Source organism: Podarcis melisellensis, assembly GCF_964234715.1.
Source record: "Podarcis melisellensis genome assembly, chromosome: 1".
Classification (NCBI taxonomy): Eukaryota; Metazoa; Chordata; class Lepidosauria; order Squamata; family Lacertidae; genus Podarcis; species Podarcis melisellensis.
In genome coordinates this window covers 7100985-7124490 of record NC_138528.1, presented here as the reverse complement: position 1 = coordinate 7124490, position 23506 = coordinate 7100985, and the positions used below count along the sequence as shown (strand labels likewise).

The 23506-nt window shown below is 47.6% G+C and overlaps 1 protein-coding gene across 6 annotated transcripts in view; it reads left to right on the top strand.

Moving 5' to 3' along the window:
• The window catches only part of KTN1 (kinectin 1), a 110868-nt gene extending 89900 nt beyond the window's left edge, over positions 1–20968 (top strand). For 4 of the 6 annotated variants that reach the window (XM_081909179.1, XM_081909181.1, XM_081909177.1 and 1 more), the window contains 11 exons: positions 4614–4703; positions 5682–5762; positions 6786–6875; positions 6959–7051; positions 9430–9501; positions 10154–10237; positions 10439–10522; positions 12360–12443; positions 15808–15900; positions 18523–18640; positions 20416–20968. In XM_081909179.1, coding sequence (XP_081765305.1) covers positions 4614–4703; positions 5682–5762; positions 6786–6875; positions 6959–7051; positions 9430–9501; positions 10154–10237; positions 10439–10522; positions 12360–12443; positions 15808–15900; positions 18523–18640; positions 20416–20420 — 894 coding nt within the window. In that variant the 3' untranslated portion in view covers positions 20421–20968. The remainder of the gene's footprint in view (positions 1–4613; positions 4704–5681; positions 5763–6785; positions 6876–6958; positions 7052–9429; positions 9502–10153; positions 10238–10438; positions 10523–12359; positions 12444–15807; positions 15901–18522; positions 18641–20415) is intronic. The other 2 variants (XM_081909182.1, XM_081909180.1) reach the window with 1 other exon arrangement.
• The last annotated feature ends 2538 nt before the right edge of the window (positions 20969–23506 follow it).

Below are 23506 nucleotides of genomic sequence, written 5' to 3'. Positions count from 1 at the left end.
TGGAAGCATTTAGCTTTTACTGCAATTTTAAATACACTCTGTTCTGAATGCTCTCTCTTTCTCTCTCTCATACTGCACTTTCCACCTCTGCTTCTGCATGTCATCTTCTCTTTATGTTATGTCCCCCTCCCCTGTTGATTTGTGAGCATGCTGTCTTACTCTGGTTTTGCTTGGAACAGTTGCTAGAGCTATAGGGCTGTGTTCTCCCTCTCTCCGCCCCCCTGGAGTTGGGAATCACACCTGCCAGCATCTTGTTGGCCACCCAAACATCCTCTCACTTTTGTGCCCAATGAAACCTGTCCATCATGTAAGGACTGTCACACTCGGTGCCCTTAAAAGAAGGTTGAAATTAAACACACAGGCCATAATTCAAGCCGATTTTAAAAAAACTAAAAACTTTCCCCATTTATTTTGACAGAAGAATGAAGCACAAGCTGCACACACTCTCACTTCATTGGTCTCAGCAAAAGGGTATTGCCCAGCTGTGGATTTTGGAGTGTTTCCTTACGGGCCAACGAGGGCTGCTTTTGATTTTCATGCACACAGTCCTTGAAATGGCTAAGATTTGGAAGCGTTCAAGCCGGGCTGGGATTGCAACGAAATTGGGGTACCTGCTGCTGCCACGGCATCTTCTAGTGAAGTGTCATTGGCCCACTTTAATTTTTGCAGACGAAAGGAAACAGCATAAACGAAACGTATAGATAGGTTAAACAAAATTCTAAATCGCAAAATAGCCTCAGATGTGGACTATGGTGTGAAGTTTTGACTATGGTGTGAATTTAGATGTGGCAACCCGGATCTTCAAATTCTAAATTTGAAAAGTTAAGTGTTTAATATAAATGAACAAAATACACTTACTGGGGAAAATGCTTATCAGTGGTCTACAAGGAGTAAATATTGACACACAGACAGCTAATGGTGTACCAGTTTTGAGTTGTATCCAGTGGGGTTCTACTGCCACGACAGCACTTCTGTTTCCTCTCTTTCCCCTGTATACCCCCAAAATCCACTCTAGAGGGTCCTTAACCTCCCAGAGCTAATTTTGAGGGTGCACAGTGGTCTGGGGTAGACTAAAAAGAGAGAGGAAGAACTAGAGTGATGGGATACAACCCATTATATGGTGTTATATGAACAGATTATAAGGTCTGCTGGTATTATTATTCTGTTTCAGCTTGCATATTTTCTTCATTTTAAGTGCTGTTTTGTATTTAGTTTAAATCTCGTCAGATTCAGGTTGCTGCATCTTAATTCTCACATTCTCACTATGGTTAAAACTTCACTCAGTCCCAATTTAAGGTGCATGTTGACTTGGGGGGGGGGTTAAAACCTAAAATCTCCCCTGTCAAATCTCCACAGGGTTCAGTAACTTACAAATACCTGATTTTTTAAATAATAAATCTGAGAAATGTGAAATCTTTTAAGATGCTTAAGAGAAACAGGTATGTAGTTTAAACTACACAAATAAAAACAGCCACTGTCTCCTGCCCCTGTCTTCCAGCCCCTTACATTTGCAGCCCTTTATGCACATGGAATCTTTCCCCCCAGCCAAACTGACAATTCACTTCCCTGACAGAAGCACTACTATTTAAGCTTATATTAAAAATCATATCTTATATTTTTTTTAAAACAGAAAAAACGTAATATAATCGTATCATCCACTTACTGAAATTACACAGAATTTGGATAGGATATGAAAGCCATTTAGCTGAAGAATAAGCTGCTTTGGGGCATGGGGCTGTAGAATCTCCCTGCTGGAAGTGTTTCAAGAAAGGGTTTTTCACTGGCGTTTGCTGCAGTGCTCTACAGGGCCAGGAGTTTGAACTACGACAACGGACTTGAACGATCTGCCTGCTCCACTGGAGTTCCTTCAGGCTTAGACTCAGCCCCAATTTCCCCTCCACCAACAAACAAATTTAAATAAAAGAAAATTGCAGTGGAGATGGTTTCAACCTCTGGCAAATCTTGGGGGAAATGAAGTTCATTGCTTTATAGAACCTATATATTTAAACTCCTCTACCCTGGCCTCAAGGGATGCAGGTGGCACTGTGGTCTAAACCACAGAGCCTAGGACTTGCTGATCAGAAGGTTGGCAGTTCGGATCCCCATGACGGGATGAGCTCCAGTTGCTAGGTCCCAGCTGCTGCCCACCAAGCAGTTTGAAAGCACGTCAAAGTGCAAGTAGATAAATAGATACCTCTCCAGTGGGAAGGTAAATGGTGTTTCCGTGCGCTGCTCTGGTTTCACCAGAAGTGGCTTAGTCATGCTGGCCACATGACCTAGAAGCTGTCTGCAGACAAACGCCGGCTCCCTCGGCCTATAGAGCGAGATGAGCGCGCAACCCCAGTGTCATCTGTGACCGGACTTAACGGTCAGGGGCACCTTTACCTTTACCCTGGCCTCAAAGACTGAGGATTTTTTGCTGGGGGTTCCCCCCCCCCTTACGTTTATCCACAAACCTATACCTCCACAACAGGTTAAATTCTTACTACTGAAACTAGGAGGGCAATAAAGCAAAGGGGGTTTCTGCCCTGTCTCTTTTGGCATATCGGAGTCTGCAGTCATGGGGAAGGGATGCATACAAGATTCCCTTGTTGCCTTGATCACTGGAGGCCATGAGCATTCATGTTTGCTGGATCGATGATGGTGAGAGGAACACGCTGCCCAGCTCTATCAATTGGTTTCCGTTTTGCTCTGTATTCTGGGGAGAGAAAAGGCATGGTGTGGGTGGAGATTGCCTCTTGAGAAATGTTCCGTAGCATTTTTGAAAGGGGCAAACCTTTCCAAAGTCCTTAAATCAGGGCTCGGAAACCTGTGGTCCTCCCAGACATGGCCAGGCTCTGAGCTCCCCTGCCCAGCTGGCATGGCAAAAGGTCAAGGGTTAAGAGGAGCTAGAGTCCAGCAACATCTGAAGCGCCACAGGTTCCCAACACCTGGGTTAAAACTCCTGTATTTAAGAGGCTGTGCCATTCCTAAAGTCCCATCATTGGGGGAGACATTTCTAGTTTGCCAAAATTTCTTCCTGGTCTGATTCTTGGGGGGGAGGAGTTTGATTGTGAGCAGCTAGATCAGCAAAGGGGAACTGAGATCATCTCCAGGCAATGATGCACTACACTTGTGATTGGGTTTTGCACTGTATTGTGCTCCCAGACATGCAGAAAGCACCCCAGCAGCCAGATGGGTGTCCTGGGATCTGCTGTAGGTTTTGAGAACCCTGGACTAAATAAGTCTCAAGAGCATGTCCTGAGATGGGCTTCATATACGGCAAATGGTGAAGGGTCCGTTGCAACAAGAGATGCTTGAGTGAACTAGCTACCTGCCCCAACGCCCCTAGGCGAATGCTTAGTGCACTGTAAAAATACTTAGTTATAGAGATGTAGAATAGCTGCCTTGCATTCTCTCCCAGGATGCAAGAGCCAGAGGGAATAATGGGCAGTACATACATGCATATCCATCATTTGATGACTTGGGACACCTGAAGGTACCATCTCCCAACAGAGATCAGTACTTTTTCATAGTTCTTACCTGGGGTCACCTCAAAGGAAGGAACTCTTTTAGTGGAGATGATTCACACGCTCAGCTGAAGTTCAAGTGATAGGAAATCAAGGGGAGTGCATGCATGTGTGAACTAGCCCTAACTCCTTCCGTTTGACATGTAACTCTCCACTTACAAAGTGAGCTTTCCAGACGGCAGTTTTAGTTGCTGTACAATGTTGAACCGAGTTTCCACCCCCTGTTGACAGAAAGGGGATAAAATGGGGATATGGGAAAAGCACAACCACAAGAAATCTCACTTTGATGCCCGCTTCAGTACAGAACATTGTTTTCTTGTGATGGCTTAATGGCCAGGAAAATAAGATGCTTTGCCTCTGATCCCATAATTACTTGGGCCTTTCAGAATTTGCAGTCCATATTACTTTCATGGCCCAATTCAAATGGAAATCAAGGATCAAGGCCAGAACTTCAGACTGTATTATTTTGAGTGTGTATTCACTTGGGTTTGGGGAAGTACCATGCATTTAAAAGTCAAGGGCAACAAAGGATGAGCAATATAAGGGGGAGGGGGAAGGTGGTGACCCTCAGAAAATTTCTAGGAAAAAACCAGTTATAGTGTGTGGGGGGGGCGTATACCACAGAATAACTTGGCAGTCATCGCCCCTTGATAAAGATTTCATCAAAATGTGTTGGGCTTTGTAATAATATTTCTTCCTGGCGCCTCTTTGAGGAATGCTTCAAAAGTGAAGAGCAGGAACCTGTGATCTGGGCCTCTAAGAGTGTGGGTTGACATAGCTGCCAACCCCCCGTGCCCCTCACCCTGCTGTGCCCACATTCTGCCTCCCCAAACCCCTTAAGGGAGGGAAAGAAATGAACAGACTCTGCGGAGGCTTCTTTTGAGAACTTGTTGAAAGTACAAAACGACACGAAGGCCGAGCCCTGAAGCTGTTTCTGCGGTGTCAATGCAAGGGTCGATGGGTGAAACTGTTTCTGGCCCCTCGGAAACAGTAGTGCTCAATTAGGCAAGGAACGTTTAGGCCAAGGAAGGAAATTTTTATCTTGCCATCTGGTGGAAATTTTGCATTGACTTGGCCCTTCCTTCTTTCACTCTGTCAATCCAGGAGCGGCAGCAGTATGTGGAGGCTGTTGAAGCAGAGACGAGAAGCACACTGCAGAAACTGTTCCCCATAGTGTCTCTTCCTTCCACCTTGGTAAGATGTGCCACACTTCTGTGCTTCTCCAGCTGCCAGCTGGCGACAGTGGAAGCAAAGCTGTTTGCTTTGTAGATGCTGCTGAAGAGTGGAGTGACTGGGCTTTCTGGCTCAGAGCTGCTGGTGTGCACCTCCAGGGGCTCCTGCTAATCGATCTGTTTTGCACTACTTGCTTTTATGATCTCGCGGCATTGCACATTTAAAGGCTGCTTAGTTTTGTATCCCTGTTTTATGTGTAAGACTCCAAGCAAATTGGTGGTGTTTCCTTATCTCTTCCATGCAAGCGTAAGAGCTGAATCGGACATTGGTGAATGGTCTAACTTGTAGTTCAGTGGTAGAGCAACTGAAGGTCTGGGTTCAATCCTTGGCACCTCAAGATGGATCTGGTCTTGAAGAGCCACTGCCAATCAGTGTGGACAATACTGAGCTAGATGGACCTAATGGTCTGACTCAGTATAAGGAAGCTTTCTGTGCTCTGCTCTCCCGGAAAGTCAGGCAGAGACTGAACATCTGAACAGTCTTCTTTGGCGATCACTTGTAGCCAAGTAAGATTGTCTTCCATGAACACAGTCTTAACAGTGAGTCTGTAAGTGACCGTGGAGGCCAGGTCTGGATCTACACCTCCTTCCACAGTGGGGACATAGGCTTCTAGGCAGAAGTTGATCGCGGTGAGGGCTTGCCAAGCGTGCCTTCCTCTTAGCACGTTTATCCCTTGCATCCTGAGTTCGAGTGTCTTCAAAGCCCATGACACCTTTGGTAAAAGCTGTCCTCCAGTTGGAGCTCTCACAGGCCAGCGTTTCCCAGTTATCAGTGTTATCTGCCTCTTCCAGATACTGTGTCTGGATGGAAGATAGGGAGTGTGAGTAGAAACCAGCCTAGCTTACAGAGGTAAATTTTACACCCAGATGGAAGGGCAGCTCTAGCTAGCTGGTTTTTGTCATTCTCGGGATACCAAAAAGATTATCCTCTCTTGCACAGAGCCACAGCGACTGGATGCGTGGGTTTGAAAAGGAAGTAAGAGAACATACAAAAGATACATCTAGACCAGAGGAAATTAAGGTTGGTATAAGTGGTGTGTGTTTTAAAAAGCCTTAAAGGAAGCTCTGCTCAGGTGAGCCAAAATTAATCTTAAATTTGCCATATACAGTCATACCTTGGATCCTGAACACCTTGTGAGTTGAACGTCTTGGGTCCTGAACGCCAAAAACCTGGAAGTGAGTATTCCGGTTTGCAAACGTTCTTTGGAACCCAAACGTCCGACACAACTCCCGCAGGTTCCAATTGGCTGCAGGAGCTTCCTGCAGCCAGTCGGAAGCCGTGCCTTGGATTCCGAATGTTTTGGAAGTGAAACAGACTTCAGAACGGATTCCGTTCAACTTCCGAGGTACGACTGTAATGGGAAACTCCCTGGCTGATTTAACAATAGCTTCAGCTCTGGCTGCACTTCAGGAATTCTGGACGATGCATCTCTACAAGTGTGACCATTTAGTTACAAATAGAGAAACTGGTTCCCTCCTGAAGGTCTCCTCAAAATTAAAACCTACTTTGGAGTGTGATACTGTTGCTGTTTAAGAGCAGCTCAGTTGGTTAGAGCATGGTGCTGATAACACCAAGGTTGCAGGTTCAATTCCCCATATGGGACAGCTGCATATTCAGGTTGGACTAGATGATCCTCAGGATCCCTTCCAAACTGATGAGGGTTTTGCACAACCAGCAGCTGCTGAATCTGGAGAGCTCCTCAGACTCCTGCACCTTCAATCCTGGCTGCTGACCTGAAGGGATCACAAGAAGCAAGAGATGCTCTTCTACGTAGCAGAAAGGATATGGCTAATACAGGAACAAGTGCACAGACCTGTTCTTGCCTTTGCTGGAATAAGCCTGGAAATTGGAGGGAGGTTGTAGGTGGCTGAAGAGGGGAGGTGGGGAGGGCAAATGTTCCATCCATGAATTCTGTTAGGTTTAACTTAGTTTAGGATCCAAGCCATCAGTCTCCCCTCACCCCAGGCCAATAAGAGCAAACTGGTTGCTCTTTCTTACCAACCTGCAAGATATCTATATGAGATTTATTTTTTCCCTTCACAGGCCATGGAGCAGAAGTTGAAGGAGGCAGAGGAGATGCATGTCATGTTGCAGCAGGAGTGCGAGAAGTATAAAGTGGTCCTTGCAGAGACGGTAGGAGTGTGTCCTGTGAAATTTACACACACACACCACAATTTTCCTATGGGTGTTTGGTAACTGAAATTCTGTGTTGCTAGGAGGGAATCTTGCAAAGACTACAGAGGAGCGTGGAAGAGGAGGAGAGCAAATGGAAAATAAAAATCGAAGAATTGCAGAAGGAACTTCAACAGGTACTGTGGGGGAGCTCCTGCTCCCAGAGCTTCACTCTTGAGTTTCTCCTCTTTGCCCCTCTAACCTCTGGGGGTGCTCCATTTCCAGCACCAAGGGGCAGATTTTGGGGGAACACTAAAACTCTGGATTAGAAGACGGCTCCACTGGCTGCTCCACTTCATGTAATTTTACCTGTGTATAAAATCTAAAGCTTGCTTTTCAGTATAACGGTCCTTAAAGTGAGGAACAAAAGTAGAAATGCAGTTTGAAACATCAGTGCAGCCCTCAATATGAAGAGGATGAGATAGGTAGCGATGGCTCATTTGTCATCGACACGAAATAAGAGACTGTAGTGTCATCAGCCCAGTCCTGTGGATGCTCTGCTAATAGAGATTGAGCAGGGACCTTCTGTTTCAGCTTTTAAAAGCTTTCTGAAAATGTTTCTATGCCAAAAGGCATATGCCAGCAATTAGGAATACCTGTTTCCATAATGGTTATGGATAGCTGAGGGTCTCTGGTTTTCCTTTGTTATGTGTGTTTTTATTATATATAGATACCCTAACGGATCAGCAGCTTGAGGCAAGTTCACTGAGGATGCTCACAGCATGTCATTATACTGGAATCAAAACAATGGCTTGTGGTTCTGTCCACCAGTGGAGGCAGCGAAGGCTTTCCTTAGATCAGGTGTGGGGAAACTTTGGCCCTCCAGATGTTGCTGAACTGCAACTTCCATTTTCCCTGGCCATGGGCCAGGCTTGCCAGGGGTGAGGGAATTGAAGTTCAGCAACATCTGGCAGCCCAAAGGTTCTCCATGGCTGCCTTAGATGCAGAGAACATGCTTTGCATGTGAACAGTTCAAGGTTTAGTCTCTGTCATCTCAGTTTCAAAGATCCTATGCTAGAGCCCGGGGACGCGGGTGGCGTTGTGGGTTGAACCACAGAGCCTAGGACTTGCTGATCAGAAGTTGGTAGTTCGAATCCCTGCGACGGGGTGAGCTCCCATTGCTCGGTCCCTGCTCCTGCCAACCAAGCAGTTCAAAAACACGTCGAAGTGCAAGTAGATAAATAGGTCCCGCTCTGACGGGAAGGTAAACGGCGTTTGCGTGCGCTGCTCTGGCCACATGACCCGGAAGCTGTACGCCGGCTCCCTCGGCCAATAAAGCGAGATGAGCGCCACAACCCCGGAGTCGGTCACGACTGGACCTAATGGTCAGGGGTCCTATGCTAGAGCCCATGTCTATCAGGACTGTGCGGTGGGGCTTCTGTTCTCAGCTAGAGGAGACAGTTCCAGGCTGGAGGGGCTGAATGTTCTGATTTGAGGAGCCTCATATATTTAGTCTATGGCCCGAGTTAGTTGCAAGCAAGGGTCACTCATGTCTCCTGAAAACAGCATACTGAAGTAATCAGCCTCTTGTACATTAGCTGGCAAATCTGCGATCGTGTATAAAAATAGCAGCACATTCTCGAAGTAATATCAGGGGGCTTAATCCTGTTTTTGAAAAGCAAAAAGGGAAAACGCACCACCAGTGTTGTACTTCTGTGGCTTTCCTTTGCTTTCATCAAAATAAATTAATCTCTCTAAGATGATTCGGATTATGCATCCAGGAAGTGCTTACTGAAGCAGACTTGATGCAAATGGGGAGAATGTCTGCGCAGCCCCACCCGCTGGCAGCAGGAGACCAGCAGTATTTCATTGTTAACTGGGAAAGACCATCTGCCACTGCGTCTCTACCTTCCGCGGAGTTAAATGATCTGGGTTTAGTAATCTCTGGTTCACGGATGGGAGCTGTCTTTGCCACTTAGATGATGGAGGTTTGGTAGCCCTCTCTGGTGTTCAGAGTGCTACGCATAACCTTGGTAGCGACCTTTGTGGGTCACAAAGGCCAAAGAAATGAAAAACAACAGGTAGTAGCCAATGGACGCTTCCCGTCAGCGCAAGGATTTCCACTTGGGGCTTCCCTCCTCCTCCTCCCCCCCCCCCGTATGCTGCAAAGGGTTGGGGGAGTCCCTGGAACCTATTTAGGAAAGCGAGGAGAGTGCTACTGCACAAGTGAAAATCTGCACAGACAAATCTTTGCAACAAATCTTTCAACAAAAGATTGGGAAGCCATCTAATTATTCGCAATTTGCAGAGTGTAGATGGGAGAAACGTCTTCCTCTCCTGTAGCGTAGGAACTCTGTGTCGCTTGGCAGAATTGATTGGAAGGAGATTCAGAACAGGCAAAAGGGAGCTTTTCTCATAACAGTAATTGTGAACAGCCACAGCAACCTGAAGCCAGTTGGAGTCTTGCGAAATCAGCAGCCCCTGATCATCCATTTCACAGTCTTGAAGAGTAAGATGTTTGTCATTTAAATAATAATAATAATAATAATAGTGTTTATATTTTGTCTGATTGCAGATGCGCTCATCGGTCGCTCCTTTGGAGCAGGCGGTTGAAAGATTAAAGGAAGAAGTCAAAGAAGTTGATTCTGTATGTTTCGTTTAATCTGTTCATGAAGGGTTGCTTCATCCCAAACCTTCTTGGGGTGTTTGTGTAAAACTGGCCCAGTTCAGACATAATGATCCCAGTTTGAGAAACTGGACTTGGAATGAGCAGTGTGCCCACATGGCGCTCCTTGCCCTGACCTCATGCACCTGTCCTTGGCATCTGGACTTGGGGCAGGGGCTGTCACAACAGAGGACCCATAGGAGTGGTCAACGTATTTTTATTTAAAAGCTAATTTTTTAAATGACAAATTTTGGGGGCAGGAAGCCAAATCTTTCCATACTGGCCATGGGTTAGTCACCCCCAGCTGCATATTAAATTGCAGCCGTTTTGTCCAGAACATTTAAACGTAGCCATTACGATTTAAACGCTAGTTGCTAAACACCTAGTTTTAAGTTGCTGTGGCTGGGTTTTTCAATTCATGCCCACTGAACCACCAAGGACATTACTGAAAGATAGGTCAGATCAGGGTATGAAATCTGACTAGCATTTCAGGAATTGGTGAAGCTGGTGATTAATGTAGTTTATGGTTAGCGCTGGAAGAATGACTTTCAGCTTGGTGGTAACAGATGAAAATGTCTGGAAGCAGAGCAGACACCTTTGTAGCTTCTCGTGACTTCTTTGCCTTTTTTTGCAGCTTAAAAAGGAACGAGAACATCTGGAACATGAACTGGAGAAGGCAGAAATAGAGCGATCAACGTATGTTTCAGAAGTCCGGGAGGTAAGCTGCCTGTCGAAATGGAGCAGTTATTTTTGCTCTCTGTTGCACTCAGCGCATGGCTCTGGTTGGCCCAAAGACGAAATGCTTGCTCCCCTCAGGGGCGTTTGTTGTGTTTGTGACTTCTAACCACGGAGCCAGAACAGGGGGGAAGGGGGTGGCAGAAAGAGATGCGTCTTAAAGCCTCTGAAAACTTCATTTCAGCTCAAAGATCTGTTGACTGAATTGCAGAAAAAACTTGATGACTCATATTCTGAAGCAGTAAGGCAGAATGAAGAGTTAAATTTGGTAAGAGGCCTGCCCTCCTCCCTCCGCTGAATACAGCTTACTCCAAAGCGGAGGGAACCTTTCTGAATCCTGTCTTGTCTGCTAACCCCTCCAGCTCAGACTTTGTCTGCTTCAACCACTTTTACAGCCCTTTCTCTGCCTCTTAATAACAACATTAAGTGTGTTTGCTGCTCCCTCTGGCCCTTTTCGCTTAAAGCCTTAACGGTTTGGATGGTTTGTGAATTCAGAAGCCTGCTTTCTCGGAAAGCAGGGGGTCTTGGCTACAGGTGTGGAAAGTGCTGCACCTTTTCCCTTGAAGGAAGTCCCAGTTTCTGGAAGGTGAAACTGGACAGTTTTTTTGTATTTGCATACAAAGAGATTAAATCAGGCAAGGGGCACAGAATGTGGCATAATGCAGCCTGCTGACTTGAGGAAGGCGTAGTCTTTCTGCCCTTCGAGTGCAATGTACCTTCTTAAAGGCAGGAGAGGGAAGCACTAGGTGCCCCAGGCAGAGACTGGTCAGTCCCATACTGCCTGTTGGGCGTAGAAAAGAAACCAGACCAGCCTTGCTTTGCTGAAGCTTCTGGCATTATGGAATTGATTCATATAACTAACTCTTGAGCTGAACTGCCTCCAGCTGGGTCGCTGTGAGTTTTCCAGAACCCAGAAGGAAAGTTTGAGCATCACCGAGGGTCACGTTGAATAGGAAAATGTCATTACGAACGGTGACTTCCCCCCATCCTGTCCTTCTTGGGTGAAGGTGGTTTCACCTTTATGTCTCTCCACATGCAAAATCCTGTATTAGGTCTCTTATTTGAAAAACTCTGAAAATTACCAGGTACTTAATTATTACAAACTTTTGGGGGTACTGCTTTTTTGGTGAGAACAAGTTATTTTGGATGCACGTGAGTAAAATTATGAAGATATCAGATGTTCTGGCTAGCTCAGAGGGGTAGCCTGTGAGTTGCCTGAAAGAAAATGGGAGAGAGGCTGTGTGTCAGTGGCTTTAGTCAACTTGCTGTTCCTCAGTTCTTTGGTGGCTTCCAGATGTTTTGGTTTAAGGCTTCCTTAAACAAAACACTGATGATGATTGGAACTGATCTGTGGAGCAGATACTCACTTGTGAAAAGCTTCGTGCAAATGCCCTGATAAGGCTGGTGAGGCTTGGAGAACATATCCGTTTAAAATTTTCTCACTGATTCTAACCTCTGTAGTTACCTGTAGCTTTCTGTAGTTGTTCTTTTTCATCTGTCTTGCAGATGGACTCACTTTGCTGCCCAACTCTCCTTGTAGTACATGTTTGATGACTAATCTTCACTCTTCCTTCTCATGTGTGTGTGTTTATACTTGTAGCCACCTCTTTTTTTTAAAAAAAATTTTTTATTCATTTTTTCAAACACATAATAAAAAAACAAACACAAAACAAAAACATACACAGCATTAAACATATATAATTTCATAACCTTAATTTCATACACCTTCTTTCCTCCGACTTCCCCATACCTCCCTTTCGCTGCATCCTTATTCCGCAATTCTTTAGCAACCCTTTAGTCAATTTGTCTATTAGTTCCCTTTCATTAGATTTCCTTAAACTTATTAGTTACAGCTGTAATTCTCTACTTCTTACCCCTTGACATCTTAACACTCCTCAATTTTACAACAGTTTTTAAGATATGTTTTGAATTTCTTCCAGTCCTCTTCCACTGTCTCTTTCCCCTGGTCTCGGATTCTGCCGGTCATCTCTGCTAGTCCCATGAAGTCTGTCACCTTTGTCTGCCATTCTTCAACTTGTAGCCACCTCTTATTCCCTTGTTCCCAAGAGGGATGTGCTCAACTGGCTTTGTCTTATCTGTTGCAGCTGAAAACCCAGTTGAACGAGACTTTATCCAAACTCAAAATTGATCAGAGCGAGAGGCAGAAACTAGCAGTTGACTTGCCTAAGGTAAGGAATGGGTCTAAGTGGTCTAGGGGGAATCAAAGATACAGTGCTTTGTTGCTTGAGGCCCAACTGCAGCCTGTGTCACACAGTGTTTTCCTCTAGCTTAAGTTACTGTGCCAGTTATGCCTCCCTCGCAGACAGGGAAGTCCTGGTCACAGTTAATTATCCTTTGCAACCTCTAGGCTACACCTAGAGTCTAGGCTACATTTCCTGTTGGCCTTCCTTTTTAAGGGTACAGTGGTACCCCGCAAGACGAACGCCTCGCGAGACGAAAAACTCGCAAAACGAAAGGTTTTTTCGTTTTCGAGTTGCCTCGCAAGACGAATTTCCCTATGGGCTTGCTTCGCAAAACGAAGCTTGCCCAGGGGACAGCGGGTCTTCTCTTTTGAAGCAAGGGGCGGCGGGGAGATCGCTTCTCCCCACCGCCCCTTGCTTCAAAAGAGGTCCGGGGGCAGCTCTTCCCGCTGCCCCCGGACCTCTTTTGAAGCAAGCGGCAGCGGGGAGATCGCTTCTCTCCGCAGCCGCTTGCTTCAAAAGAGATCCCGGACCTCTTTTGAAGCAAGGGGCAGCGGGGAGAAGCGATCTTCTCCCCGCAGCCCCAGGTCCGGGGACAGCGGGAAGCGCTTCCCGCTGCCCCCGGACCTCTTTTGAAGCAAGGGGCTGTGGGGAGATCGCTTCTCCCTACCGCCCCTTGCTTCAAAAGAGGTCCGGGGACAGCGGGAAGCGCTTCGCACTGCCCCCGGACCTCTTTTGAAGCAAGGGTTTGCGGGGAAAAGCGATCTCCCCGCAGCCCCTTGCTTCAAAAGAGGTCCGGGGGCAGCGGGAAGCGCAGCGCTTCTTCCCCGCTGCCCCCGGACCTCTTTTGAAGCAAGGGGCTGCGGGGAGATCGCTTCTCCCGGTGCTCCGAAGCCGGGCGGGGGGGAGGGAACACCTGCCCCCACCGCCCGGCTTCGGAACGCTGCTCCGAAGTGGGGCGGGGGGGGCGGGAACACCTGCCCCAGCCGCCCCGCTTCGGAACGCTGCTCCGAAGCGGGGCGGGGGGGCGGGAACCTCGCACCCCGCCGCCGGGCATCGGAACGATGCCCCGATGCCGGGCGGTGGGGCGGGAACCTCGCACCCCGCCGCCCGGCATCGGAACGAGGTCCTGGACCTCTTCTGAAGGCAGGCGGGGGCAAAAGTCTTTGCTCCCCCCCGCCTGCCTTCCCGGGACAGCGGAGACTTCTCCGCTGCCCCGGGCGATCTTAAAATGCTGGCGGGCGGGAGCGAAGCGTTCGCTGCCGACCCCCAGCATTTTAAAATCTCCTCGGGGCAGCGGAGACTTCGCTCCCGCCCGCCAGCATTTTAAAATCGCCCCGGGACAGCAGGGGCTTTTAAAATGCTGGCGGTTGGCAGCAAAGCCCTCCTGTCCCCGGAGCTTGCGGGGCGGGAGGTGGGAAGAAGGGCTTTTCTTCCCACCGCCAGCCTTCAGAGCAGCCTTCTGAAGGCTGGCAGTGGGAAGAAAAGCCCTTGTCCCCCCCCCCCAGCCTTCAGAAGAGGTCGGGGGACAGACTGTCCCCCGACCTGGTCTGAAGGCGGTTTCCCTAGGAACGCATTAATTGATTTTCAATGCATTCCTATGGGAAACCGTGCATCGCAAGACGAAAAAACCGCAAGACGAAGAGACTTGCGGAACGAATTAATTTCGTCTTGCGAGGCACCACTGTACTCAGAAAAGCCTTTCCAAAATGCCGCTTCGAGGTTGTGAACAAGGGTTGGACTAGATGATCCTCGGGGTCCCTTTATGATTCCATTCCATTCTAATTAAAAGCCATTGTGCTTATTTTTAAAGCCCTGTTTTGTCCCCTTCTGCCATGTCAAACTTTCTGCGCATTAGGATGGTGTCTTGAAATGCTTATCTGGTGTGCGTCTCCCTTTCAGAAATTAGGCAGGGTGTGACTGTAAGACTGTGTTGTGGAGCCACCGCCTCTGTCTTTCCAGCACCAGGCAAAGACTTTTTAATCTCTGGCTATTTATGGGTTTATCTGGCTGCTGTGATCTTAGGCTGCTTGTGATGCCATTTTGCTTACTTCTTTGGCTGCCTCAAGAGCATTTGTGAAGAAGGGTGAAAGCATTGCCTAGAGCACATCACTTTCAGATGCCCAGATGGACACTTGCATCGCCCTGTATTTGTGCAGCTCGTGAGATTGTGTCTCACAGAAAGTGCTTGCCCAGGGATGCTCAAGAGGGAGTCATAGCTACTCCTGGATTCCTGATTTAAGTGAGCCCACGTGACGCCAGTGTCTGGAAGCACAGCTGTTGCATCCATGCTTCGTATTTTCAAATACTGCATTACAAGGCCCCACCCCACAAAAACAGTCCACAGCATTCTGGGTTTTTTATCCTGACCTGGACATTCTCTGTTTCCCAACCATAGTAGCTCACAGTGATATCTGGTGTTTTACTATTTCAACTGGGACGCTGGTGGTGCTGTGGTCTAAACCACAGAGCCTAGGACTTGCCGATCAGAAGGTCGGCAGTTCGAATCCCCGCGACAGGGTGAGCTCCCGTTGCTCGGTCCCTGCTCCTGCCAACCTAGCAGTTCGAAAGTACGTCAAAGTGCTGTCGCGAATTCCTCGCGGCGCTTTTAGCAGAAACGCTCAGAGTCCCAGGTTTTTCCAGTGCAGTCTTTTTAATGTGAGCTATATACAGGTATTTACAAAAACAGTCCATACAGAGTACCTGCTCCTTAAGGCAAACGAATACTCTCCACCACAGCACCACCACACCACAGCACAACCACAACATACTGTTGCAAAGGCTTTCCTTTTAAAACAGGTGATAGCCAATCACATTCCCGCTGAGTCACTCTGACTTAGCACTTCACAGAGTATTGCATCAGCCTGTTGAAGCCTGCAGACTTACTCATCATCCTGCGAATCCCAACAAGTGCAAGTAGATAAATAGGTACCATTCCGGTGGGAAGGTGAACGGTGTTTCCGTGTGCTGCTCTGGTGCGCCGGAAGCTGTCTGTGGACAAACTTTGGCTCCCTCGGCCAATAAAGCTAGCTGAGCACCGCAACCCCAGAGTCGTCCGCAACTGGACCTAACGGTCAGGGGTCCCTTTACCTTTTACTATTTCAACAAGCCTTCCACACGGAGGTTTTTGGTGTCCATGTTGAATTGAGTTGATTTTATGTATGTGCTGTTCTTGTCTACACACACCGTGTTTATACATGCAATTGTTTTGCCTGCTTTTATATGTGTCTCTGTTTTTTAGATGCTTTCATTATATTGTTAATCACTTTGGGGCGCCTAACAACAGGAAGCAATTCCTAAACGAAACGCACAATAATACTCAAAGTATTTCCTCTGCTGTTTCTCCCTTAAGGCCCAGGAATCGCTCGTTACTCTAGAAAGGGAAATAGGAAAAGCCGCAGGGGACACCAATGTGATTGAGAACAGTGACGTCTCCTCACAGACGGTGAGTGTTACCTTGAGCATATAAAAGCCATATGATGCGTAGGCATTACCAGAATCCTTCAGCAGCAACTTCACTGGTGTGTGTGTGTGTGTGTCCAAATGGCTGTATTTGGCTACCAGCCGGAATGAATTGTTGCTTAATCCGGCTCTGCACAGTCCTGCCTGCATGGCACTTTTGCAGAGATCCTGGAAGACGTAATATTCATTAAGGGGGTAAGCAAAAGGGCAGAGCCAATTAGCCATGGGTTCAGATTGCCTCTTCGCACTCCTCTCTGCCTAGACATTGCCCACGTTTTCCTCAGACCCAGACTACTTTCTGCTTTTGAACGGCTGCTAACGGGGAATCCTAGTCCCAGCCCGTTCCGCGTCACTTTACGACTGGGTGGCCCAGCACAGTACAAGAGTTTGGATTTGATATCCTGCTTCATCACTACCCGAAGGAGTCTCAAAGCGGCTAACAATCTCCTTTCCCTTCCTCCCCCACAACAAACACTCTGTGAGGTGAGTGAGGCTGAGAGACTTCAGAGAAGTGTGACTGGTCACCCAGCAGCTGCATGTGGAGGAGCGGGGAAGCAAACCCGGTTCCCCAGATTACGAGACTACCGCTCTTAACCACTACACCACACTGGCTCTCAGTGTGTAGTGAGTAGCAGGAAATGCCCTTGCCCTGGGTTCAGGGGCAGGTGGGTGAAATGCAACAGATGCCAGAGTCTACCGCTCTTAACCACTACACCACGCTGGCTCCCAGTGTGTTTGTGTTGAGGTCCGTGGTGGTTGGAGGGCCACTTTTAGAGATCTGAAGATGTCACGCAGCACAGTTGTGTCCCCCACCCCTTGTATTTGTGTGTGTGTGGTTTGCAACTCTGGATGAATGGAACGAAGGCCCCGTGCTGCTCTGTCCCACCAGCAGGTGGCAGGGCAGCTGCGTATTAGCAGGCCCAACTATTTTCCAACCAAAGGTAGAAATGACATTCTTATTAAAAAGCTGACGGATCCGAACCTTTCTTCTACCATCTGTGACTGGATTAAAGACTTTTTGAGGGATCGGACACAAACAGGGAGGATTGGGACTGTTATATCTACCTCCCTGAAGCTTAGCACTGGCACCCCACAGGGATGTGTGCTAAGTCCCTACCTGTACTCATTGCACACGTATGACTGCAAATCATCTGAGCCATCCACAGTAATTATTAAGTTTGCAGATGCTACTACCATAATGGGCCTAATTGCAGGCAGAGATGAAGCAGCGTACAGGGGAGAGGTTCGAAAAGTATCTACAAGGTGCTTAGAGAATAATTTGCACCTAAATGTTAGTAAGACAAAGGAGATGGTGTTGGGTTTCTGGAGGAAGAGAGGGGAACCTGCCCTGTTGTATATTATTGGGGGGGGGCTGTGTGGAGAGAGTCTCCTCCTTTAAATTCCTGGGAGTTCACCTTAGTGAGGACCTAACTTGGAAAATCAACATAACTTGGGTGGTCAGGAAGGCTCAACAGAGACTCCATTTCCTCAGGGTCTTGCGAAAGAATAATGTTAAACAACAACTGATGAACTCCTTTTACCCGTCCACAATAGAAAGTGTCCTTTCATATTGTATCACAGTGTGGTATGCTGGCCTGACAGCCACAGACAGAAAGTCTCTACAGAGGGTGGTGAATACAGCACATGATATCATGGGCTGTCCCTTGAGTCCACTAGATGACATTGCAAGGGATCGTTGCCTTAGGAGAGCGAGAAAAATTCTCAGGGATGACTTGCACCCCAGCCATCACCTCTTTAATCTTCTACCCTCGGGCAGAAGATACAGTAGTATAATCAGCCGTACCAACAGGCTAAAAAATAGCTTCAATCCGTGGGCTGTTAGGCTGTTGAACGAAAAATAACATAGCGAAATTGACTTGCGAGGTGGTGTGTTGTTTGATAAGAGATTGAGTGTTTGGGGGGGAGGCTCGTTTAATTTCATTGTACACAGGTTGTACAATGACAATAAAGTTATTATTATTATTATTTGTTTATTTATTTATTCCCCCCCCCCCCCGGTTGCAAATTATACCAAGCTGGAACCTAATATGAAGGACCCTGGGGGGCCTTTTGTCCTGGGGCTTCTGCATCAAGGCCTACTTCTTGCTGCGCCTGGGCTGTTCCACTTCAGATTGCAGGGGTGGTGGTGGTGGTTACAGGAGCGAATGACCCTCCATTAAAAATAAACCAATCCACGCACACAGAATAGTAGCATGCCAGGGGAGAGCAGTTCTATCCCATCCTTCTCCCCTGGCGTGCTAGTTCTCGGCGCAGAGGGATTTTTTATTTTCATTTTATTTTTTGTGCAGTAGACCTGAGAGCGTCCTTGCCCTGCTGTGTCCTGGGGATCACTTGGGGAACAGAAGGGAGACCGGCAGCCTGCCTTGCTCTTCGTTCTGTTCCAAAGGAGGGGCTTCACCCTTTCGTTCGAGATGTCTAAGTGGTGCAGCCTTGGGCATGGCAGGCCCCTTCGGCCTCCGGCTGATTGCCTACCCTGCACTCTAAAATTCAGTGTTAAATCTCCCCACCTGCCCACTCTCAAGCTGTTCCTTCCGCCGCAACTCCTCTTTGCTAACTGCTTTCTCTCCCCTCCTTTCCCCTCTAGGCAGGGCCCGATAAAAGCCTCAACGTAGCCATGAGCCAGGACGTTGCCCATCTCAAGAAACTGCTTGCGTCAGTCAGCCAACTGCTTGCGAAAGGAAAAGAACACTACCAGCTACTAGGTAGGAGAGTTCCAGGGAGGGTCACCAGCTGCATTTCCTGGGGGTGGGCAAAAAGCAGGGCCGGCCCACCCATGAGGCGGAGCGAAGCAGCTGCCTCGGGCGGTGGAATACAAGAGGGTGGTATTGCCACAGGTACCCCACCTGCCACTGTTGCTGCTGAGGTTTTGTGGCGGTGGTAGCTTCCAGCGAGATTATGCGAGATTTCATGGAACTCTTGCGAGTTATACCATGTTTTTTGCTCCATAAGACACACCTGACCATAAGACGCACCTAGTTTTTAGAAGGGGAATGCAAGAAAAAAAATATTTTTAAAGGCTCTGCTCAGCGCTCCCTTTCACGAGCCGCGTGGAGTGGGTGTGTGGCTCTTGCACCCTGACGGGCTGCCCTTCTCCCTCCTCGGGGGAAAAGCCCCCAAGAGCCGCACACACGCTCCACGCGGCTCGTGAAAGGGAGTGCGGCTCTTGGGGGCTTTTCTGGCAGGTGGGGGAAGGGACTGAGGGGCTGCCCTCTGTCCCTTCCTCCACCTCCCGCAAAAGCCCCGCGGAGCGTGTGTGCAGCTCTTGGGGGCTTCTCCCGCCTGCATTCGCTCCATAAGGCGCACACAGCATTTCCCCTTCCTTTTTAGGAGGGAAAAAGTGTGTCTTATGGAGCGAAAAATACGGTAACGAGATCTTGCCGGAAGTCGTCTTCGACTTCGCCTCAGGCGGCCAAACAGGACAGGCTGGCCCTGGTAAAAAGAAGAGCTTTGGGAGACTAGGCAGCAGAATAAAATAATAATAATAATAATAATAATAATAATAATAATAATAATAATAATAATAATAATATGCAGCCCATCTGACTGGGTTTCCCCAGCCACTCTGGGTGGCTCCCAGCAAAATATTATAAACACAGTAAAGTGTGTTTAGAAAAGTTTTAATTTTGAAACGCCACTTTTGACTTTCAATATGTGTTAGCTCTGAATATTCAGCGGGTTTTGAATTGGAGCTTATTGTGCCTTTTCCCTCCCCTATTTAAAAAACCTGATTCCTAATTTTTAAAACTTCAAAGGCTTCTCGATATTTCTTTATTTATTCATAAATAAGAGTTTTTTGCCCTTCACCATAAGATTCCAAGCTGGGTTACAACGGTACCATATACCATGATAATAGGCAGATACAATCATTAACAGTATATAAAACAAGTAAGACCGTTCAAAATGGAACAGGGCAGTATAAATTCAACCAAAGTGGTAGGGCCCACAAAATTAAATAGCTCTGCTGCAATAAGGAGGCGTTCCTTTAGAATATGGTGTTGCCTCTGTTGGCTTTTCAGTGCCTACTAAAGACCTTCCTCTTCCAAGAAGCCTTTTTAAGTAGAGACCTTTTCAAGGTCTCCATCTGTATTGCAGATTTTATTGTTTTGTTTTTTAGGTGCCTTATGTGCTTGCTGCCCTGGGTTCCTTTGGGCGAAAGGGTGGGAATATAAATTTAATAAATAAATGAAATAATATGGCGAAAGCTGTACAGTGAAGATATTTGGGTGCCCCTCTTTGGGGAATGAGTTCCACTGTTTATGAACTGGCGCAGTGAAAGCCTGGGCTGCCGTTTCCCACTTTATTTTTCTTCTATCTGGAGGAATTACATGTAACCCTACTTTACCCTAAAGTTGCAGGACTCCTTTTTCAGTGTATAATTTTTTTTTTAAAAGGTATTTTGCAATAGCTACTTTCTCATGCATTCCCCAGGCTTACCTTACCTTACCTTTCTTTTCTTTTGTTTCCTCTTCTTTTGCAGAATGAAATCATGGGGAGACCGTTAATTTGGGGGTAGCAGAAGGCACTGTATTTTATATTTTGCCAAATTAAAGCCTTATTTATGTGTTCACAACCCTTTCTACTTCGTCAAACACTGAACAGAGTTTTGTCTTTTCTACTCCTTGTTAGACTACTGATTTAAACAAGATGATGAAGAAGATGACTCTGCAGGCACCTCCAGAGTTTAGTTTTATAATAAATAAATAAATAAACAAAACAGTTTGGATAAATTAGAGCTTTACATTCCTGGAGCCTACAGTGAACGTATAACCTCTTGTCTTTACTATGCTCAGTAAAACTTGTTCAGACACACCCACCTGACGTGGTAACAGCAGCAGTAAACAGTAACGTTTTAATACCGACAGTCTACACTGTTTTACTTAGATACATTTCGGGGAGTAGCGGCCTCTGACTTCCACCTTCAATTAAACACTCCTCCCCTCCCCTTCTCTCCCCCGCCCCCTTTTTTTGGTTGCTAATGTAATCAGTTTTTGTAATGGTGTCGGCGAATAAAGGGATGCTTATTACTCAGACTGTAGCGTTGCGTGTTTGATTTGTGACTCGAGCGAGCCAGCAATAAATCACACTGCCCAAGTTGGAGTTAACCCTGTATTGGCAAAAACACGATCTGTACAGGAGTGTCAGGCCTAATGAGCACAGCAACTCATTTCCGGCAGGTCTTGGCCCGCATGAAGCAGTTGCGGAGACTGAAGGTCTGCACCTCCCCACAGCTGCCTAAGTCCCCTCCTCTCCAGGGTTTCCCCAAGCAATCTGAGACTGTGCCTATGTGAAGCTAACTTCACCTCTGCCCTGTTCACTCCTCTGCTGGTTCTGGGAAACCAGGGGGAGGGAAGCTTGTTGCAGCAGGAGGGAGAGACACCTGGGCCTCTTCCCCAGTTGGACTCATCCCTGCCACTTTGTCAGCTTCACCTTTGAGCCAGTGCCAATGACTGGGCTCAACCTCTTCAGCCCCGACTGGGCCAGGCGAGCTGGGAAAGCACTTCCAGAGACCTTCCACTGCAGGGAAGCAGGTCTAAGTGCAATGGACTCACAACTTTGAGCTGTGAGCACCAAACTCTGTGCCAAAGTCAGCAGAGCACAGCAGAGTATGAACTACATGAATGACGGCTCTGAAACATAACTTTTTTTATTCTTTTACAACTACAGTGGTACCTCGGGTTAAGTACTTAATTCGTTCCGGAGGTCCGTTCTTAACCTGAAACTGTTCTTAACCTGAAGCACCACTTTAGCTAATGGGGCCTCCTGCTGCCACTGCGCCGCCGGAGCCCGATTTCTGTTCTCATCCTGAAGCAAAGTTCTTAACCTGAAGTACTATTTCTGGGTTAGCAGAGTCTGTAACCTGAAGCATATGTAACCTGAAGCATATGTAACCTGAGGTACCACTGTACTGCAAAACTAAAATATAGAATCATAGAATCATAGAGTTGGAAGAGACCACAAGGGCCATCGAGTCCAACCCCCTGCCAAGCAGGAAACACCATCAGAGCACTCCTGACATATGGTTGTCAAGCCTCTGCTTAAAGACCTCCAAAGAAGGAGACTCCACCACACTCCTTGGCAGCAAATTCCACTGTCAAACAGCTCTTACTGTCAGGAAGTTCTTCCTAATGTTTATAAACTAGAAACTAAAGACTATCGGAGGCCACTGGACTGCATGAGTGTTACAGTTGCTTAAGCAGTCATCTTATCTTTACACAGGTAACACTCAGACTCCCACTGAGTCAGGCTGGAGCGGAAAAAGCGATGAGCAGATTCCGCCCCCTTCCTTTCTGAAAACATTGTCAGGAGATTCTTGCAAGGGGAGGGGTGAAACATCCACACACTTGACCTCCTCTCCAGCTTCAGCTTCTGCCCCTAAATCTGGACTTCTCTTTTTAACCACAGATTTCCAATGCTCACTCAGCCCTGTTACCTCCTGGAACTTTCCCAAGCCATCTGAGACTATGCCGGTGTGCCTGCCTTTGCTCCTATCACTTCATACCTCTCCTGGTCTTGGGAGACTAGGGGGAGGGGAGCTTAGAAGGCAAGACACCTCTGCTTCTTCACCAGTCTGATTCCACCTAAACATTAGGAAGAACTTCCTGACAGTAAGAGCTGTTTGACAGTGGAATTTGCTGCCAAGGAGTGTGGTGGAGTCTCCTTCTTTGGAGGTCTTTAAGCAGAGGCTTGACAACCATATGTCAGGAGTGCTCTGATGGTGTTTCCTGCTTGGCAGGGGGTTGGACTCGATGGCCCTTGTGGTCTCTTCCAACTCTATGATTCTATGATCTCTGCCTCTTGGCCTCCCTCCTCTCCTGCTTTAGCTTCTGCGTCCAATTCTGGAGTCTCTGCCTGCCCATTAAACCTCTTCGGCTTCTGACACCTCTTCTCCCTCTGACCACTCATCACTGTCCCACCACCAATCCCCTGGCTCTGAGCCTTCTTCCCTTGGTGGTTCCACAGCTGGTTCCTCCCACCTTTCCTCTGCATCCAACCAGTCTGGGATTTCCTGGAGGAAGTTGGCATCTGCCAAGTCGCAGTGCGCATAAGAACATCAGGAGACAGCCCTTCTGGATCAGGTCAGTGGACCATCTAGAAGAGCAAACCACATGCCTGTGGGAATCCACCAAGCAGGATCTGAGCACAAGACAGCTCCCTCCTGTGGCTCCCATCAGCTGGGATTCAGAAACATTGCTGCCTTCAACCACGGATGAGTGCAGAGAGCACCACAGGTTCGCGGGGAACCCATTTGTAGACGACCTGATTCTGGGTCAAGGTTTCGTACGTAGCAGAGCAACTCCCTTGCGGTGATCTTTGGAAAGTCAGCCCTCGACACAAGTGATTGTTTATTCGACACACAAATAAACTTGCAGTGAACCTTGGTTAAGCTGATGCCATGACAACGTCGGGAGCAGCTCTGCTGGATCAGCCAAAGGGCCTATTTAGTTCATCATCTTCTTTTCCACAGTGGCCAGCCAGATGCCAAAATCTGGAATGGCCAAACAGGACATGAATGCAACAGCATTCTCTGTGTTTCTTCAGCTGCTGCTGTTCCGAGTCATGCTGGCTAT